At 44.1% G+C, this 18,356-nt stretch overlaps 1 protein-coding gene across 1 annotated transcript in view; it reads left to right on the top strand.

The window, feature by feature from the left end:
* The window catches only part of ERCC6L2 (ERCC excision repair 6 like 2), a 1,215,137-nt gene that overhangs the window by 101,609 nt on the left and 1,095,172 nt on the right, over positions 1 to 18,356 (top strand). Inside the window, exon 5 of the mRNA XM_078675691.1 lies at positions 9,013 to 9,437. Within this exon, the coding sequence (XP_078531817.1) occupies positions 9,013 to 9,437 (425 nt within the window). The remainder of the gene's footprint in view (positions 1 to 9,012; positions 9,438 to 18,356) is intronic.

The following is an 18,356-nucleotide window of genomic DNA, read 5'->3' as shown; positions in this document are numbered from 1 at the left end:
CTAACAAAAGGACTTCCGTTACCCTTCCACGTGTAAGAGCTTCTAGTTGAATTATATCTGTAGTTGTCCATTTGTCTTTACCACCTGTTTTAGGTCATCTAAGCTCAAGATCTGCAGTTCTTGTACATAGGCAGAGTAGCCTGTCCCATCTCTAGCATACCATACCCACATTCTTTACCTAACTTTAATAGACTCTGCAGTTTCATCTTGAGTTGGGGCCTGTCCCAGATTACAATAGTAAGTGATAATGGGACCTTATGCTTCTGTGACTAGTTTTACCTTTGGTTGTTTTGGCTTGGCCAGCCATCTGGCCACCCACTGGAATTGCACTGGCAGGTAATAGTGTTCCAGATCCGGTACTCCCAATCCACCTTCTGTTAGAAGGAAAGTAAGTTTGCCCTAAACTACTCTCTAATTCCCTAGTGCCAAAGATTATCAGATAAGTAATGATTTCATATTACTGAACATGGTCCTAGTGGTAGTAACATTTTGTTAGTATAAGCTAGGGACCTACCACCATTTTGGTTAGAGCTACTTGCCCTACAACAGATACTGTTAGCCGGTGCCAGAAGGCCGAGATTTATGTAGAGTTGTAATTGCTCATACATAATGTCATTGATTAGTTTCATGGCGTATATTTACATTTTGGCCCCCAGCGACGTTAAAGTGCCAGGTACCTACTCATTTCCCCATTTGTCACACCCTACTATTTTATTGGCCGTCATATCTACTTAAAGGAAATCAATCTTTTGAAATCTGTTCATTCTGATACACAGCTACATTCTTGGAATTTCTAGATGAAACCCTCCATCTCTGTTCTAAGGTCAGCGATATAAACAAAAGTACATAACCTGTGTATAGAGAGATTTAGTGAGTCACACCAGGGGTGATTTGCAATTCCTTTCTCTATGTATACTGCTCACTGAAGATTCCATTACTATTGAAAAGAAAGTATAAAAGGGCATTCTTGACGAATGTCTCTGTGAACTGTAGATGTAAGATAATTCATCCTGTCTTTACTCTGGTAATGGGTGAGTTACGATAGGCTGAGCCACTTCAAAACATGCATGTTTCAGGATGGCATGAATTAAATGCTGCATAATTATATTGAATGTTTTTGTATGTCTCTTGATACCACCTTGGTTAGGTAGTCTCATTCTTCCTTGCCATCCATTATGAGGCAGAGCGGTCTCAACTTTTGAGAGGTACTTCTTCTTGGCACAAATCCTGATAGGTCGGGGTGGATCAATGCTCATAATATTCTCATTAGACAGAGGCTAGTATTTTACTCAATATTTTGTTGTCCATGTTAATTAGGGATTTTACATCTAAAAGATACTGTTTGGGTTTTGGGAGTACTACTGTCAGTGTGCTTCCATTGAGGTCTTGGGCAAAAGTGAGCAAGACCTTGTTGATGTTGGTTCTTTGTGCCTAAACTTTGTTTTCTTTACTCTGAACATATGTTTATCATTATGACATTTATGAAAAAAAAATAAACTGTAAACGTTTCTAGTCCTAAACCGTCCAAATTGCCTCAAAACTTCTTTTTGCCCTTGCTGTTGCCAGAAGCCACAAATCTCCTACTGACTCTCTCTGCTTATCGCGGACCCGCCCGCCTGTCTCCCGCTCTTTTCCATCTGGAGCGGGGCCGCCGAGGGGCGGACTACAATTCCCAGAAGCCCTAGCGGAGAGCCGCGTCACCTGTAAGCGCCAGGAGGCGCTTAAAAGCATCACCAGCACCATTGAGAGGGGGAACTTCTTTTTGCCCTTGCTGTTGCCAGAAGCCACAAATCTCCTACTGACTCTCTCTGCTTATCGCGGACCCGCCCGCCTGTCTCCCGCTGCCCTGCCGCTCTTTGTCCATCTGGAGCGGGGCCGCCGAGCGGAGACCGGCGAGGGGCGGACTACAATTCCCAGAAGCCCTAGCGGTGAGCCGCGTCACCTGTAAGCGCCAGGAGGCGCTTAAAAGCGTCACCAGCACCATTGAGAGGGGGAACTTCTTTTTGCCCTTGCTGTTGCCAGAAGCCACAAATCTCCTACTGACTCTCTCTGCTTATCGCGGACCCGCCCGCCTGTCTCGCGCTGCCCTGCCGCTCTTTGTCCATCTGGAGCGGGGCCGCCGAGCGGAGACCGGCGAGGGGCGGACTACAATTCCCAGAAGCCCTAGCGGTGAGCCGCGTCACCTGTAAGCGCCAGGAGGCGCTTTAAAGCGTCACCAGCACCGTCTCGCGGGACGCCGGACGAAGCCCGGGCCAAGGGCGGGCCCGTTTAAGCCTGTTCAAGACCGGGTAAGACTGGACTGGGCCACCTTATTGATATTTAGCATCTTATGTATTACTTTGACTCTTGTAATATCATCAAACATCTGCTCCCACTCTATATCAGTTTACTGTTACTCTGACTAGTAAACCTAACCATGTCACCTAGAGGTACCAGAAGTACTAAAGCACTACGTGCTGCCCAGGTATCTGGCCCCATTGACCAATTCATTTCTAGGGCAAACGAGGCAATCAACCAGGGCGTAATCCTGTTGGAACGGAGGGTTTCGCAGGATCTGGCCACGGCTAAACGTTCCTCGCTGGGTCTACTTGCTGCAGCAAAAACCCCTTACGCCCCTTGGAACCAGGTGCATTATTGGAAGAATATACTGACTCCCACACCGTCCCATGTACCGTGGATTTGTCAGTATCCCTAGAGTTATCAGCCTCACAGTTATCACAGACATCTGTGTCACTGGAGAGAACCCCTGCCCTTTTTGTAAGTCCGAGCAGGGATGACTCCACCCTAGCATCAGTTAGGGGTTTAAGGGAGGGAGCGATACCTAAGAAAAAAAGAACTTACAATAAAAAAACCCGCAAGCACTCCCAACCCACGATACAACCTATTCATCAAGCCTTACCTTCTACCCAGTCTCCTAGTCATGCTGTTTCACCACAGGAAGAGTTAAATCCCATACCTGTAGATATAATTAATCTTTCCACTAACACGGCCAATCTTAGTATAAACAGTAATGAGAGAAGAGGGTGCGAAATCTGTGGTATAAATAACCAACTATTGACCAGATATGGGGAACTAATTAAATCCTATGTGCAACCCATCGAACAGTCTTTGTTAAAAATTGAAAAACAGCTAGCAGCACTGACTATAACTCCCAAAATTCACAAGGGAATTCTTCCCGGTCCAATAGAGGTCCAAAAATCCAACCCCAAATCCAACCTCAAAATTACCAAGGAAGGGGCGGTAGTACCTAAACCGGTACCTAATTCGGCTCCCTCCGTAACAGCCGTACTACAAAAACCTCTATCCACAGTGGTGAAGAAGGCTCCTGCTGTAACAAAAGCCCCCGCCCCCCTATCCTCCCAGGCTCCCCCCCAAACAAAGTCACTAGGGATCCAAAACACCATCCATAAGACTAGGAGGAGGGGCGGCTACCCTATCCATCTTCCACCAGAAGCTAGCCCGTACGTGATGATTATGACCCGGGTTCCCGAGTTGAACACAAACTCGGACGAACCAGGTTGGTCCCTACGAAATAAAGTACGTCACTGGTTATCTACCAATAGGCCGCTTCCACCATATTCTGACAATAGAGTCACAATGGTCCGCAGAGTTCCGTGGATAGGTAAAGAGCCGAAAAGTATCCAGGGTGACTGCGTTATCGTCAATTTTGAGGATCCCCACACAGTCGAGCATATTTGCTCCTGGGGTTCACAACCTTCACCAGACGGGATAGACACCAAAAGACTTTCGTACTTCTACCCCCAAATACCCCGTTACAACAAAGGCCCAGAATGGAACTGGACCCAAGTTGGAAATTGGGATAGAAGACGCGATTGGGTTGATTGGCCAGGTCACGGGGGAAGAGACGTCGCTCCACCCTTTGGATGGAGAGGCGTTCCACTATCAAACAGATTCGACTGTTTGGAAATGGTGGATTGACCATCACTCCTTGGCAATCAGAAATGGTGGATTGACCATCACTCCTTGGCAATCAGAAAAGCTCAGACCCCCTAACCCCAGAGCCTAATACATCGCAACCTCCTCTCCGCTCCCCAACCCCACTCCCTATGGACTGTACTGTAGTTATAGTGGACTTACCCACTTCATTAACAGCACAAGCTACCCCCATCATACGTGACGATCACTACGTACCACACTTAATCACCCCAGAATACATACCACCCGAGACCCAGGAATCTTACTTCCTGATGTCTTGCAGAATACTAATAACCCAACCTCCTCTAATCAGATGCTTTCTGTACTATTTTGGAATGTAGCGGGTCTCCGCTCCAAAATAAATCTTAAACCATGGTTGGATATAGTGTATGCACATCAAATAGTTTGTTTACAAGAAACTTGGGCCACAGAACCCATCCATATCCAGGGTTTTAAAACATACCATGTCCCAGCTTGTTCTACCACACATGGGAGATCCAAGGGTGGCCTAGTAGCATATTTTTCAAACAATTTACCATCAAAGAAAGTAACTGTTCTTCATACCACTACGAGCTTTCAAATCATAAAGATTACATTCAATAAATCTATGTTACATTTTTTTATCAACCTGTAAAACAACCTCCTCCCTGTTGATTGTGCCAAGTCTGTAATCGAAATCTCCTCTCTCATTAATGAACAACGTAACAAGCATCCATCACTTACCTGCTACGTGATTTGTGGGGGGGATTTCAACGTTCCTTTGTGTACCAACCACAAGAAAGGTGTTTGTGGTCTCCAAGATGAAAATGACTGCCCTCTGACTCACTTTACTCATTCGCATTTAGGTAACACTTTGAATGACTGTCTTTTCTCCTTGGAACTGGAATACGCAAATGAACTTGTGGATCCACCCGTGGAATTTAAGCCTACATTCCACGGCAGGGGTTTGTAAAGCATTATTGATTACATTCTATGCTCCCAAATATTAAAGGGCAAACTCCAAATATTTAGCACAGGCTCCGATATTTCAAGTGACCACTTCCCAAATAGTATCACTTTGTCAATCAGCACAGATGCACTTCACCCTACCAGGACCAGCTTACTAGACCAGCAATCTTTGGCCATGGATAAAGTAAACGGCTTTTCCGTAAAATGGTCCAAAGTTGATCCTGCATTAATCACCGGCAAAATCATATCCAAAGCCCTCCCCTGGCTGAATAACAGCCTGGCAGAGGATTCCCCACCCCTATTGATCTTATCCAGCTTTTCGGAGATCTTAAAAGTTGTGCGGGCTGAGTTATTCCGTCACCATAAACCCGGTGATCAGGAATCTACACGATGGTTTAACTCAACCTGTCGTAAAGCGCCAACTGCCTTAAAAAAAGGCGTTACACAGCCAAAATAGAGACCCAGTCGAGATAGCTAATCTTAGAAAGGCATACAAAATCGCCCAACAAAACTGCAAAAAGGAAATAAAGAAAAAGCTATGGGCCCAATTACATGAGAGCTGTCTAAGTAAAGACAGCTCTCAGTTTTGGCGCATTGTTAAATCACCCTTTCTGGCTGACGCCACAACTCCCCAACACTTAGACGTCGCAGTGACGGCTGACGAGTGGGTGGCACACTTTTCAAAGATTTTCGGCGGTTTCCCCGTCGACACTACATCTGTTCAGATGGAAAAGGATCGTACTGAGGCCCAAATATACCCTATTGAGCTCTATTTCAGCCTTAATGAGGTCATTCACGCCCTCACATTGTCTAAAACTGGAAAGGCTCCCGGTCCCGACGGAGTTCCTCTCGATATCTTCGTAAGCAATATAGAACTCTGGTCCCCCCTCGTCACCCAGGTGATGGCTGCAGTCTCTAAGATTGGTCTAATAGACTCCTGGTCCTCCTCTATTCTCCTCCCCATTTTTAAAAAGGGGGAACGTAACAACCCGGCCTGTTACAGGCCCATCTCTCTCCTGGACTCCCTGGGGAAAGTCGCAGGTCGACTGATCCTGGAACGCCTCCAGGACTGGGCGGCGGGGAATAACATTCTAACTGACCTCCAGTATGGATTCCAGGAGGGACTTGGCACTGTCGAACAGGCACTGAATCTAACCCTTATAATAGGTAAATACGCCGGGGCAAAAGGAGGTAATTTGTACTTAGTTTACGTTTACCTCAGCGCAGCATTCAACTGCGTTATACATTCTAGGCTGTGGTCAATTCTTAGTGAATTAGGGGTAGATCCCCCCCCTCATAAAATTTCTCCGCGAGCTTTACTCTGACGCTACTGCGTGTGTGAGATATGGGATCTGCGGCGAACTTTCCCCTTCTTTCCCAGTAAATAAAGGAGTTAGACAGGGCTGTGTCCTGGCTCCTTTCTTGTTTAACCTTTATACCAACGGGCTGGAATCGGCCATGTTAGAAAGGAGCCAGGACCTTCCAGCTATCAACCATCGCCCTATTCCCTCTTTACTTTATGCGGATGACTCTGTCATTCTCACTAGAACACTAGTCCAGCTGCAAAGACAATTAGACAAATACTGTCAGTTTATGCTCTCCTTAGGGTTAAAAGTAAATAAAAGCAAAACCTTTGTCATGCACATTGGTCCCAAGGCAAAAAAACCCAAACCTGTTTTTATAGAACAAGTTAGATTGGAACGTGCCAGGGAATATCCCTACTTAGGTATTCTAATGGACGACCAGCTATCTTGGAAACAAGCAGTGGCAAGCAAAAAGTTGCTCTATCAGAGAGCAACTTCAGCTCTTGTTTCCTTTTCAAGAAAATTGGGCAAACCAGCGCCAACTGAGTTGCTCAAAATTTATCATGCAAAATGCCACAGCATAGCAACCTATGGCGCTGGAGTTTGGGGCTATGCCCCCGTAGACGATTTACAAAAGGTCCAAAACGGGTTTTTTAAATATATCTTGGCACTTCCCCAAAGCGTCCAATTTACGGCTGCCACATTGAGCTGGGCATCGATTATTTAATCGATAACATCAGATGTCAGCCAATTCTTTTATGGGACCGTATTTGGAACAAACCACAATGCCATTTAACCCGTTCACTAATAACTGATTGTCATTGTACGTTTCCAACTTTCTAAAAGATCTGAACGGCGCATCTTACTTCTCTGAGCCTTGTTCAACATCTGATATTACTAGAAGCCAACAAATGTGCAGATCCTAATGATTCAGTCCTCCCCTGGTCTCCAGCCTTATTTAACCTTTTATTTATCTAACCACGAAAAATATGTTCTAACCAGGTTTCGTTTTAATTCTTTTTTCCGCCTAGTTACTTTTCCCACTAAGTTAAACTGGTCCCATGTTCTCCCCAATTGTCCGTGTGACGGTCTATCACCCCAGTCGACAATACATGTTACCCTGTTTTGTCGCTATTACGAGCATCCCCGTAAGCGCTGGATTATCCCACTTGGGAAATGGGGTTGAGAACCTGTCGGCCAGCCTATCTGGCCCTTCAGTCTTTAGATTCACAGCATGTTGCAAAATGTGTAGCTCGCTTTTTAAAATCATGTCTGAAAATTCGCTCTGAAGTTGAGCTATTGCCTACATGATTTCAAGTTTAACCGTATTAATTGCCACTATTGGTTTTATCAAATGTTTTTAAATACTGCTCAGTTTTTATCTGTTTTTTAATACTGTGTTTTTATTATATACTGTAATCTCATGATGTACTTTTTATGATTCGCTAAATGCTAATCGAATAAAAGTTTTCTTGACTTGGCATCAAAGGTCTTTTATTAATCAGAAAATAAATGAAGCAGTTTGTTTTAAAGCAAATGTATTTCACTTAAGAAAGACATCACATTTTTTTCTGAATTCTAACATCCTAGCCTTCTACCTTATTGAGGAAAACTGTTTTGAATCTGTATTTCAGGTAGTACTTCTTAAAGCAATGCATATTTTAGATTAGAACATCCTCAAGGTTAACAGCATGTAAGAGGCACAAGTGTCCAGTGACTAAAAATATGCAGAGCATGCTTACTGATGTTCATCTGCAGGTAGCTAATAAAGCTCTTTGTATTTTCAATTTGTTATAATTGGTAGGAGTTGATTATCCTGTAGTATCTGTTAGGATAGAGCTTCTCTGGAGGATACGTGCTGATGACCAACATGCAGTGCTCTTGTAACCATTTCCGATTGTTGAAATATGGACAGGTTAAAAGCAGCCAATAACCTTTAGGTGCCTACATAAACTTCTCTGCACTCCGTAGCTGTGAAGTAGAAGATAAAGCTTTTTTTTCCTTGGGATTCCTCTGTGCCAGGGTACTTTGCATAATTAACTAGCAACACATATTCAAACTAAGTATTGATATTTTAGCAGAAATTATGTCATTAATACAGTCAATGGTAAGGTGATATGTAGTGTCACTGTGTGATGTCACGAGAAGTGTGTTTAGTGGGCGAGTTATGTTTTTTTTATAGTGGGGACTCAAGTTATAGTTTATGAAGTGAATCATAACCGGGCAGTATCTGTTTTTTCAGGTCTAATTTCTTAACCATAAATTAATTTGAACAGTTTTTAAGTAAAATGCAGTTTTCCTTATATATTAAGTTAAGCTGTTATGAGCAGAAGAAACCACGACTTAAAGTTAATATGTATCCATATCTGCAACCATAGAATCTCATTAATTAGGGTTTAAAAGATGGTTGGTGGGTGACTAAGGATGTATCCGTATGTTATATGCATTTCTTTATAGTGCACGGTAAATGATGCTTTATTGCATATTTTACTTCCTTTGTGATTTTATAGCTACTGATACTGTGTTCATCAACTGAAAAATCTCATGAAATGTGGCCACAGTGTGATAAGATAGAAATAAATACCATGTTTCATAGGCCAGGTAAGCAAGGAGTTGTGAAATATGCATATTAGATGCTATTTCTCTTTTTGTTCACACACGGGTGAAATGGGGAGGATAGATGTATTAAATGGTCTGCCAGACAAGGAAAGCACAGTGGGCTTCCACATGAAGTCAGAATAGCTCCAGAATTGCACTCCAGGAGGAGCATATCGACTTACAAAATTGCAACACGTTTTGCTAATATAGAAATTTTTATTTTTAGATCAGTGGAATATTGGAGACAAGTGCCTTGCTCCCTTTTCCGAAAGAGGGAAGCTCTCTGAAGCCAGAATCCATTCCATTAAAACCGGTGAACATGGGGAAGTATTTGCAGTGCTTTTGTTTCCAAACTCTGAAAAAAAGAAGATACCGGTCACAGAGCTTTGTAAAGTCCAAGATAGTAAAGAAACCTGGAAAAGCGTAATATTTGATGATGAGGACCTGGAGAAGCCCTTCTTTCCTGACAAAGGACAGCTGGGTCCCGCCGTTGCGTTCAAATTATCCGACTCAGGCGACTCTATCCCATACACAGCCAATAGATATTTACGTGATTATCAACGAGAAGGCGTCCTGTTTATGTACAAGCATTATATTGAATCAAGAGGATGCATTCTTGGAGATGACATGGGACTCGGCAAAACTGTACAGGTATTTCGCTCTTTTTATTTTGTGGTAAAAAATGTCAGAGTAATGTATTTATTTTCCATTACTTATTGTCTTAAAGTAAGTTTGGAATATTTATCTTAGTTTAAATAGCACTAGTTGTTATTTACTTTGCCCATGAGGATGTTGTCGTTTACAAAGCAGAAGACATGTAAAACTATTTGTGGACCATTCCTTGACGTATTGTCCTGCTATTATTTACAGCCAACGTTCTTAGAAGATGCATTCTACTGTGCCTTCAATGTATATATACATAGAAGGATAAACGTCTAAATCTTGAGGTCAAATGTTGCACAATGGACATTATTATTCTGAATGTGACAATCTGCCCGAGTTTAAACATGTGTTGCTAGTGGTAAATCTGTTACCTTATTCATCTAAAAAAAAGCTAATTTGCAGTAATTGCAGGTCACGTGGCTCGCATGCACACTTCAGTAGTAGTCTGGGTATTTTCAAACAAAGACCTGTACCTGACAAAGTGTGTAGTTCTAAAGCTCCACTTAGAATACTCATTAGCCTAAGAGTCCAAACAAATTGCATGTTCTGAAAGACAATTGCTGTGTAGCAGTACTTTTTTCAAAGTTATCTTCTCTGTTTTCTCATAAATAATGATTTTATCGTGGGGAATACATACATTCAAATCCATATATTAATGTTGTCATGTCTCACAACTCCTAAACCTGTTTTTAATCTCACATACATTTTTCCTTCTTCCGTTCCTACTCATAACCGTATAACAGTATTTGTGGTGCTTGTTGCTTCATATAAACTTTCCATCTTTAATTTAGGATGAAGCATGACAGAAAGGGTTAATGACGGCTTTATTTCAGAAGAGGGATTCTTATTTGTGCATATGGTTGAAGTTACATAATTGGTTGCTTATATCTTGTTATATCTTTTGTGTTATGTGATACGAGGAGAAGAAATATTAGCAAGCCTTGTTTCCTCTCTCTCTCCTGTTTCTCTGCTATGATAGGAATTAATCACCCAGCCCCAACTAAATTTCAGCATCTGTCATTTTTCTTTCCCAAAACTCACTAATATTTTAATTTTATAAAGCATAAGGAAGCCAGCACCTTCTGCAATCTTCATTTAGTTTAGTTGACTTTAATCTTTTTTTTTTTTTTTGCAATTCCTTTCTGTTGTTCCCAATGGTTTTGTCCGTTCAGGGCAATAACATAAAGACAGAGGGCAAATAGGATTCTTCTTTTTTTAAAGATTTTTTTTAAATTAAACGTCTTTCAGCTTGTTTTGCAGGTGCTGGCCATGTACTGGGAACTAAACTAGCATTACATTTAATGAGCTGAGAAACGATCTAGCAATCTTTATATGTTCTCCAAAGGTACAATTTAATACACACTAAATGTCCTTACAAGTATGCTATTTTTCCTGTGTCCAATTATACATAAAATTTTATAAACAATTAACTCTTTTTTTTAAATTTGTATCCCAAACCGATTTAGATTCTAACGTTGCACTCGCTTCATCATGTTATCATCACTGTTTTACTGCTAGACTTCCCACTAAATGGTAAAAAGGCAAAGTTTAGGGTTATATAATCAATTCTAAAACTACGAGATTGCGCAGCTATGGTTTTCTTACCTGGGATATCCCCACTTGCTCTTTAGTTTACAGGACACACAGGACAGCATCTCATTCTGAAGGTAATGCTCAACCACAATTTACACCTCTTGTTCATCAATGTATTTGTAGCTTGAGATTTGGGAATTGATCAAAATATTTACTGTTCCTGATCTCTCATTAGGTAGTGATTTTGTTAATTTTGTATTGAAGTCAACAACAACTATTATACCAGCGAGCCCCTGCATATTTTGAATGCACTGTATTTGTTCCATGATTTCCCTAAATACTTTGAGTAGACAGGACCAGAGGGATAGAGCCACTAAAACATGAAAGTATCTTTAGCTCTCCCCTCTTTATATTGGAATGTTAGTCTTTGTCCCTGTTTTTTAGGTCTCACCTAAGCCAGCGCATGCGCTGCAAGACATTTAGTGAGGGCTTTAAAAAGTGCTACCCCACGCTTTTGCTGGCCTGGCGCTTGCGGTTACGCGTGCGTGCAAGCGCGCGGCCGCCAGCTTTCAGCGCCCGATCAGGCACTGTCTGTCTTTCCTCTCGAATGCCCTCTGAATGTTCCTCCGCCCGTCCCACGCTGCGACGCACCACTCGTGTGCTTGTTTTATTTTCTTTTAGCGCGCGTGCACACACAACTCCTGGGCTTGTTTCTTTAGTACCTTCCTCTGCTTTGCCACAATTTTTAAGAATCCCACTGGTGTCGCAACTCATGCTCTAGGTCGACTTCCTAAACTTTTACGCCTCTGTGGTAAGGACTTCCTGTGTTTTGAATAGAACGGCGGAATGCAGGATTCTGTCTCAAATGTTCATGATGGTTGATAGCATGCAACCCATGCTGCCAATCGTTGTGATAAAGCGCCTCCCATTCCCCAAGCTTCCGTCGCATACGGCAAGTGAGCCTCTGAGGCCGGCCTTTGCCTTCCACTCCTTTGGTGAGCTTGTCCGACATCCAACTTTTTTTGTGCAACTTCCCGCTCATCACCAGCGCACTCACTCAAGCACCTCTGACAAGCAGGACACAAGGCCAACCCACATCCATATTGTGCGCCTCGTTAGTAAAGCATACAATGTTGGCGCCCTTTTCATCGGTTTACAGTGCTGCTAGTTTATTACGAAGAATCTATACCTTGCTGCCTTTTTCGCTGAGTCCCCTGCAAAAAGCGTTCCTACAAATCCAGTTCTCTTTCAGCTCACAGCGATGGTCGCTTTTATTGTGCTGGTTACTGTGATTCACTTTTAACATGCCCATAAATCCGTGATTAGATCGCTTGCAACACCGACGTGTCTTCTTTGTCAACATGAGCGACAGCACACGTTTCTTCAAAGGCGCGAGGGCAGCGTAGCATCTGTCTGGAGCAAGAATGCAATGGCAGGTTATGCGTTGGTTAAAATGCAACCTTTGAAAGAGGAGTCATGATGGCCTTCTCCAACTAACCAAAGATGATGTGCTTATATACAAATATTGCAAAGCCCCTGGGTGGGTTTGGGAGGAGGGAATGTTAAATTGCATTTTTGACTGTGTTAATCCCCCCCCACCCCCCGCTCTCCACAGCGAAAGGTCTATATGCTGCTACCAGGGGCTCCATGACACTCTTCTGGTGGAGCAGTAAGGGGGCTGCATTACCTCCCCATACAAACATAACGTCCCTGTGACCGTGTGCCATCTGAGGCATGTTTGTTCTTTAGAGCTTTTGGGCTCCCATAGTGAAACTGGGGGGGCATTATACAGGTCATCTTTAAGCTTTGCTTCTTTTAAAGCTACTGTGATACCTTACTGTGCAGCAAGATCTCCAGAATGAATAGTTCATATAATGTAGTAAAACAATTCACACTTCACCAACAGGTAATGCACTTGTAGCAGAGTAATTGTAATTGCCTTTATATAGCACTTATTACCCCATACAAGGCGTACAAGCATTTTTTCGGCGAGTAGCACACTAGTCCAGAACCCAAAGAAGATTAGTGGTGAATTACTATAGGGAGATGTGAGATTAATTTGAGCGGCGGACATGTGAGTTTGGTATTTGAATTGAAAGATGGGGTTCGGGCCCCACTTCTCTTCTCTGGTCCGAGTCCTCTATGCCCACCTGAGAGCGCGAGTCCTGGTTTACGGGGTACTGTGGGAGGCCTTTCCCATCGCCAGGGGCACTAGGCAGTGATGTCCTTTTCTTCTTTGCTATTCGCCCTGGCGATGGAACCCTTAGCGTCCCTGGTGTGGGTTGAGGCTGCTTGTCTTCCTCTCTGACCCCGCCTCTTCCGGGCCACAGTGCCTCCGGATCTTGCATGATTTCGAGAAGGCCTCAGGGTTGCGGCTTAACCCCGGCAAGTCCGTGTTTGTCCCCCTGCATCTCTCTAGAGAGTGTTTCGAGTGGCAGTCCACCATACCGCTCTGGAGGCAGTCCTTTAAGTATCTGGGGATCTGGATCACCCTTCTTCCCGAACTGGGCTGGTCCCTCAACGTGGCCCCCTTGATTAAGAAGGCTAAGGAGGACCTCCTCAAATGGAGGGCACTGCCTCTGAACCCCCTGGAGAGGGTAGCTCTGTTTAAAATGATGATCCTCCCCAGGTTCCTTTATGTCCTCCAGAACACCCCTTTCTGGTTTTCCAGGGTTTGCGTTTAAGGAACTGGACAGTCTAATCACTACGTTTCTCTGGAGTGGAGGAAAGGCCCGGGTGGCTCTCTCTGTCTCTCAGATTCCCTCTTATGACGGCGGCATGGGAATGACACACCTATATCTGTATTTTCTGGCGATACGCCTATTAGTGGTACACAATTGGTTTAGTGGGGGCTGGTCGGACCCTGCCTATAGGCTTGAATTGAGCGAACTGGGGATGACGGGCGTCCAAGCCATGCTATATGGGGAGCCCATTCCGAACAGACTTCCTGAAGTGACGCACTCAGTGTTGCTGGCATGGCGGGCCTCGCTTTGACACACGGGGTGGTCGGGGAAACTAACCCAGTGTACTCCCCTTTGGCAGGGGATTTAAACCGTGGAACCTTATTGATATCTCCCAATTAGGGGACGTGTGGGCAAGAGGTCAGATGTTGTCCTTCCAGGAGCTCCCTACACTCCTTTCAACACTATAAATATCTGTAGTTGAGACATGCCCTCATTAAAAACATTGCGGGCGACACGAGGCTCCCAGAATACAGCCCCACTGAGGCTCAGACGCTGATGGGCAACTTGGGTAGGGGGGTCTCCAGAATTTACCGCACTCTAGTTAATAACACCCCCACATCGCTAGACAAGTTGAGGGACGAATGGGTGTGCCCCCTTGACGATGTGGATTGGCGCGATGCCCTTATGGCCCCCAGAATAGTTACTGTCTGCCAAACTCAAGCTGATTCAGTTATATTATTGACACGCTACATACCTCACCCCCCTGCGCCTGCAGCGAGCGGGTGTGCACCCAGAAGCGTTGTGCGCAAGATGCAAGCATGCCCCGGCCGACTTCCTCCACATGGTTTGGTCATGCCCCCGCTTGGGGCAGTTCTGGGGTTCCATTGAGGGAGTGTTAGCGGAAGTACTATGCTGGGATGTTCCTCACGAACCACGTCACTCCTTGCTGGGGATCACTGACTGGCTGGATGGGTCCAGGAATGAGAAGTTGTTTTATGATGGTGGCCAAGCGGGACATTGCGGCGGCCTGGATAAGCCCTGATCCTCCTACCCTGGAGAGGTGGCGAAGCGGGGTGGACTGGTGTGCGACCCAAGAGAAAGCCATGTATACAGCTAAGGGACGTGCCAGGAAATATCGCAGAGTGTGGGGGAAATGGCTGGTGGCTGTGGAGGGTCCTGATTGACCGGATTCAAGTTTCGCCAGATGTTTTTTAAGGGGATCGTGATTGGGGGGGTATAGTGACGATGTGAATGAACTTATATCTGTGACTTCCGTGCTTTGGCTGACCTGTTTTTCTATATTTTTTAAATCAATAAAATGTGTTTATCAAAAAAATACTTGAATAATTGACATTCACAAATCGTGGGAAAGATGTCGCCCCTATCCTGTCTCCCCCCTCCCCTGGACCTGGACCTAAGGCATGCTGGGTAGGAGTCTGCACCTTTGTTCCATAGTTTGTCCGGGATTTAGTAGGCACTGTGTAGGTATGTAAATTTGGTTGTGAGTATGGGAAGTGGTGGCAAATTCTCTGTGTTATATAAATGCATCACGCGAGTTGTCATTTGGCAGGCTCCTCACGTCCCCTTCCTTTGTGTCTGTGGTTCGTAAAGTTTATCATTTTAAGATTGGTATTGTTTGAGACATTTTTATGTTCAGTGGGCCCATGGTAACCTTAGCCTCTAATGGGTTAAAATCAGCAGTGGCAGGTCATGTTCCAGGCAGTACCTGTCACACATAAAGATAGGGTAAGGGCATGCACTCTCCCAAAGCCACCACTCAGTCATATATACACAGGATCACTTTCGGGTGCCATAGAGCCATTTGTTAATAACTATTAAGTGAGAAGCACAAGAATACAAAATTACATACACGATGCCCAGATCCATGTCATACGGTTATTTGCATCACTTAGCCGTGGATATGTGCTGAGCGCCCCCCCCCCCATGAAAAAGTGTGAAGGAGAGTGGTGATTATGTAAAAGAAGGGGGTGGTGTGAGGTGAATAATCCATAGCTGTGTGGACTGGTATACATACCACTTTAACAATGGCAACTTGACCTAGGATGAGCAGCGGGAGTGGGAATCAATTCACCAGGTCTCTTTGGAGAGGCTCCAAAAGAAGGGGGTGGATATTACACACCCAGCATAGAGGTGCTGAAGTTGCAACATATACCCCATGGTATCAGAAGCTCTCTAGTTCTACCTTCAGCTGTGTGCACCAAACAATGGGGAATCCTCCGGTCAGGAAGATCATTTGGGACCAATGCACACTTAGGCCAGATAATCACCTAAAGCGGCAAAGAACTTGCATCACTCATGGGCTAGATACCTCAGGATGATCCAAATAAATTCAAAGGTCTTCAGCGTACAGTGAGACATATTCTTCACCTCTTGCCACACCATGAAACCCCTGAAGTGTTGAATCAGTTCTGAGTAGCCCCCTGGTGCTTCAGTGTACAGGGTGAAAAGCAGATGGGAGAGAGGGCATGCTTGCCAGCCCCCTTCTTGATAGAACAAGACTCCATTTACTAATACCGCCAAATGGATGCAAACGATTCTGATATAGGATAGACTATGACAGTGCAACTCTCTGTGGCCTTCCTAAATACGCCTTGGCTCCACTTAGGGCCTCGCTGAACTCTGCAGCAAGATTGATTACAGGTTCGAAACGAAACAAGCACATCTCCCCAGTCCTGAAATCTCTCAACTGGCTACCCTTTGAAGCACAAATCCAGCTAAAGATTGCAATCCTGACACACAAAGCACTGCACTTCAATACTCCCACTTATCTAGCGCAAAAACTTGAATTATCCTGCGGGGAGAGGGTTTCCAGAAGTGCCTCCACTCTCCTCCTGAAACCTATCATCCTTAGCTAAAAGAGAACTTGTCACCGAGCCTTCTCTGGTGATGCCCCTAAAATATGGAACTCTCTTCCTCCGGATGTACTCAGACTCGCCTCGACAACGGCTTTCCAACTGGAAGCCAAGAGATTCTTAATGAGCAAATTCCTACCATAAGGGGTTGTGATACTCATACGGTGGCTATCTCTTGGTCCCTAGCTCCATAGCACAATAACAGTTACGGTCCATATCGTCTGCTTAATGTTGGACCCTCTTTGTGCACCATTGTTTAATGTTGCTTAAAGTTGGACCCTCTATGTGTACCTTTGTTTACTGTTTATCATTGTGTTTTTTTTCTATCACAATTGCTGTGTATATTTCTTTTTGGCCTCTCCACCAACTTATTGTAAAGCGCTCTGATATCCTTCGGGATCTTGTTCGCGCTATATAAAACTTTATAAATAAAAATAAATATATTGAACCCTTTCTCAAAATCCACTAGCCTGAGAGCAAGAGGTCTTTCTAACCAGGATGAGAGGTTAGTCTTGTTACAGAAATGCCTGATGTTATGGAAGGTTGATCTACCCAGCATAAAACCACTTTGATCAGTGTGAATTATTGGGTGGATACATGCCAGTAAAATGTTGGAAAGCTCCTAGGCTAATATCTTGGTTTTTAGGTTGATTAACGAGATAGCCCTATAGGAGTTACATTGGTATGCTGGTTTACTAGACATCTGTAAAATAGTTAAGAGGGCCTCCCTGAGATCTAGAGTGCTTACGGGACCATTCCTGTCAGCTGAGGCTTGAGTTTAGTGGAGTAATGATAAAAGAGGTCTAGTGGGAACCTATTGGGCTCAAGGAATTTAAAATGGGAAAGTTAAAAAAATGGCCTCCCCAATGTCCTCTACCCATATTGTAATATCCACTCCAGTCTCTCCCTGTCTTTCAGTGACAGATGAGATAAGAGGCATCAATAAAAAAAAAAAATCCAGCCTGCTCACAACTGGAGGTGTCTCCCACCTGTAAAGTCCTGCATAGTAGGAAGCAAAGGTTTCAGTTACCATTTGCCTTTCCATAACAAGAGCACCTGAACCAATGTGAATTTCTCCTAGGTGACTTGATAGATCCTCTCACCCGGTAAGTCAATGAAACAATTTGCCAGCTATTATCCCTACTAGTATACGCAGCTCTGTAACACAAATTGTATGTACTTGACCTCTTCTGTCAATTGTTGTCATAATGCAGTTTGGAAGCACTTCATGGCCAGGAGCACAGTCCAGTTCTAGAGCGCTCTTAAATAAGAGTTCTAAGTCAAGCAGAAGTACCTCTGGTTAGCTGACTGCCTCTCGACTTTCTTACTCCAACTGGGATATCTATCCAGTAGGCTGGCCACGAAATACTGATTTAAAGGCAGAGCATGACTAAAGAATGTGTTGATAAGTTGCTAGTGCCTAAGGTGAAAGATGGTTTTGTGGAGAATATATATCATTGAGATGAGGTGCGAATAATCTAGTGGTATAAAGAAATAATCAAGTCTGACGAATGAGCTATGGGCTCTTGAGAAGAAGATGCAAGCCCTTGTGGGGTAAAGCATGCCCCAAATGTCTGACAAGCTCAAGCAGGAGGCACAACTAAGTAGAGGAGTTGAGCTTGTACATTCGGCTGACCTGGTGAAGATCTAGTATAGGTTTCTGTCCAGAAACCCATTAAAGTCCCCAGTGACCATTAGTATGCCTAGGGGGCATCCGTCAGTATGAACTCAAAGAAAATGGAAAGGAAACCTAAAAAAGAGTTGGGACATATAATTGACAGGGTGCCCATCAGAAGACCCGGTAGCTATTATGTGCC

This window comes from Lissotriton helveticus, chromosome 2_1, assembly GCF_964261635.1.
Source record: "Lissotriton helveticus chromosome 2_1, aLisHel1.1, whole genome shotgun sequence".
NCBI lineage: Eukaryota > Metazoa > Chordata > Amphibia > Caudata > Salamandridae > Lissotriton > Lissotriton helveticus.
This window is presented reverse-complemented; position numbering and strand designations above follow the sequence as displayed.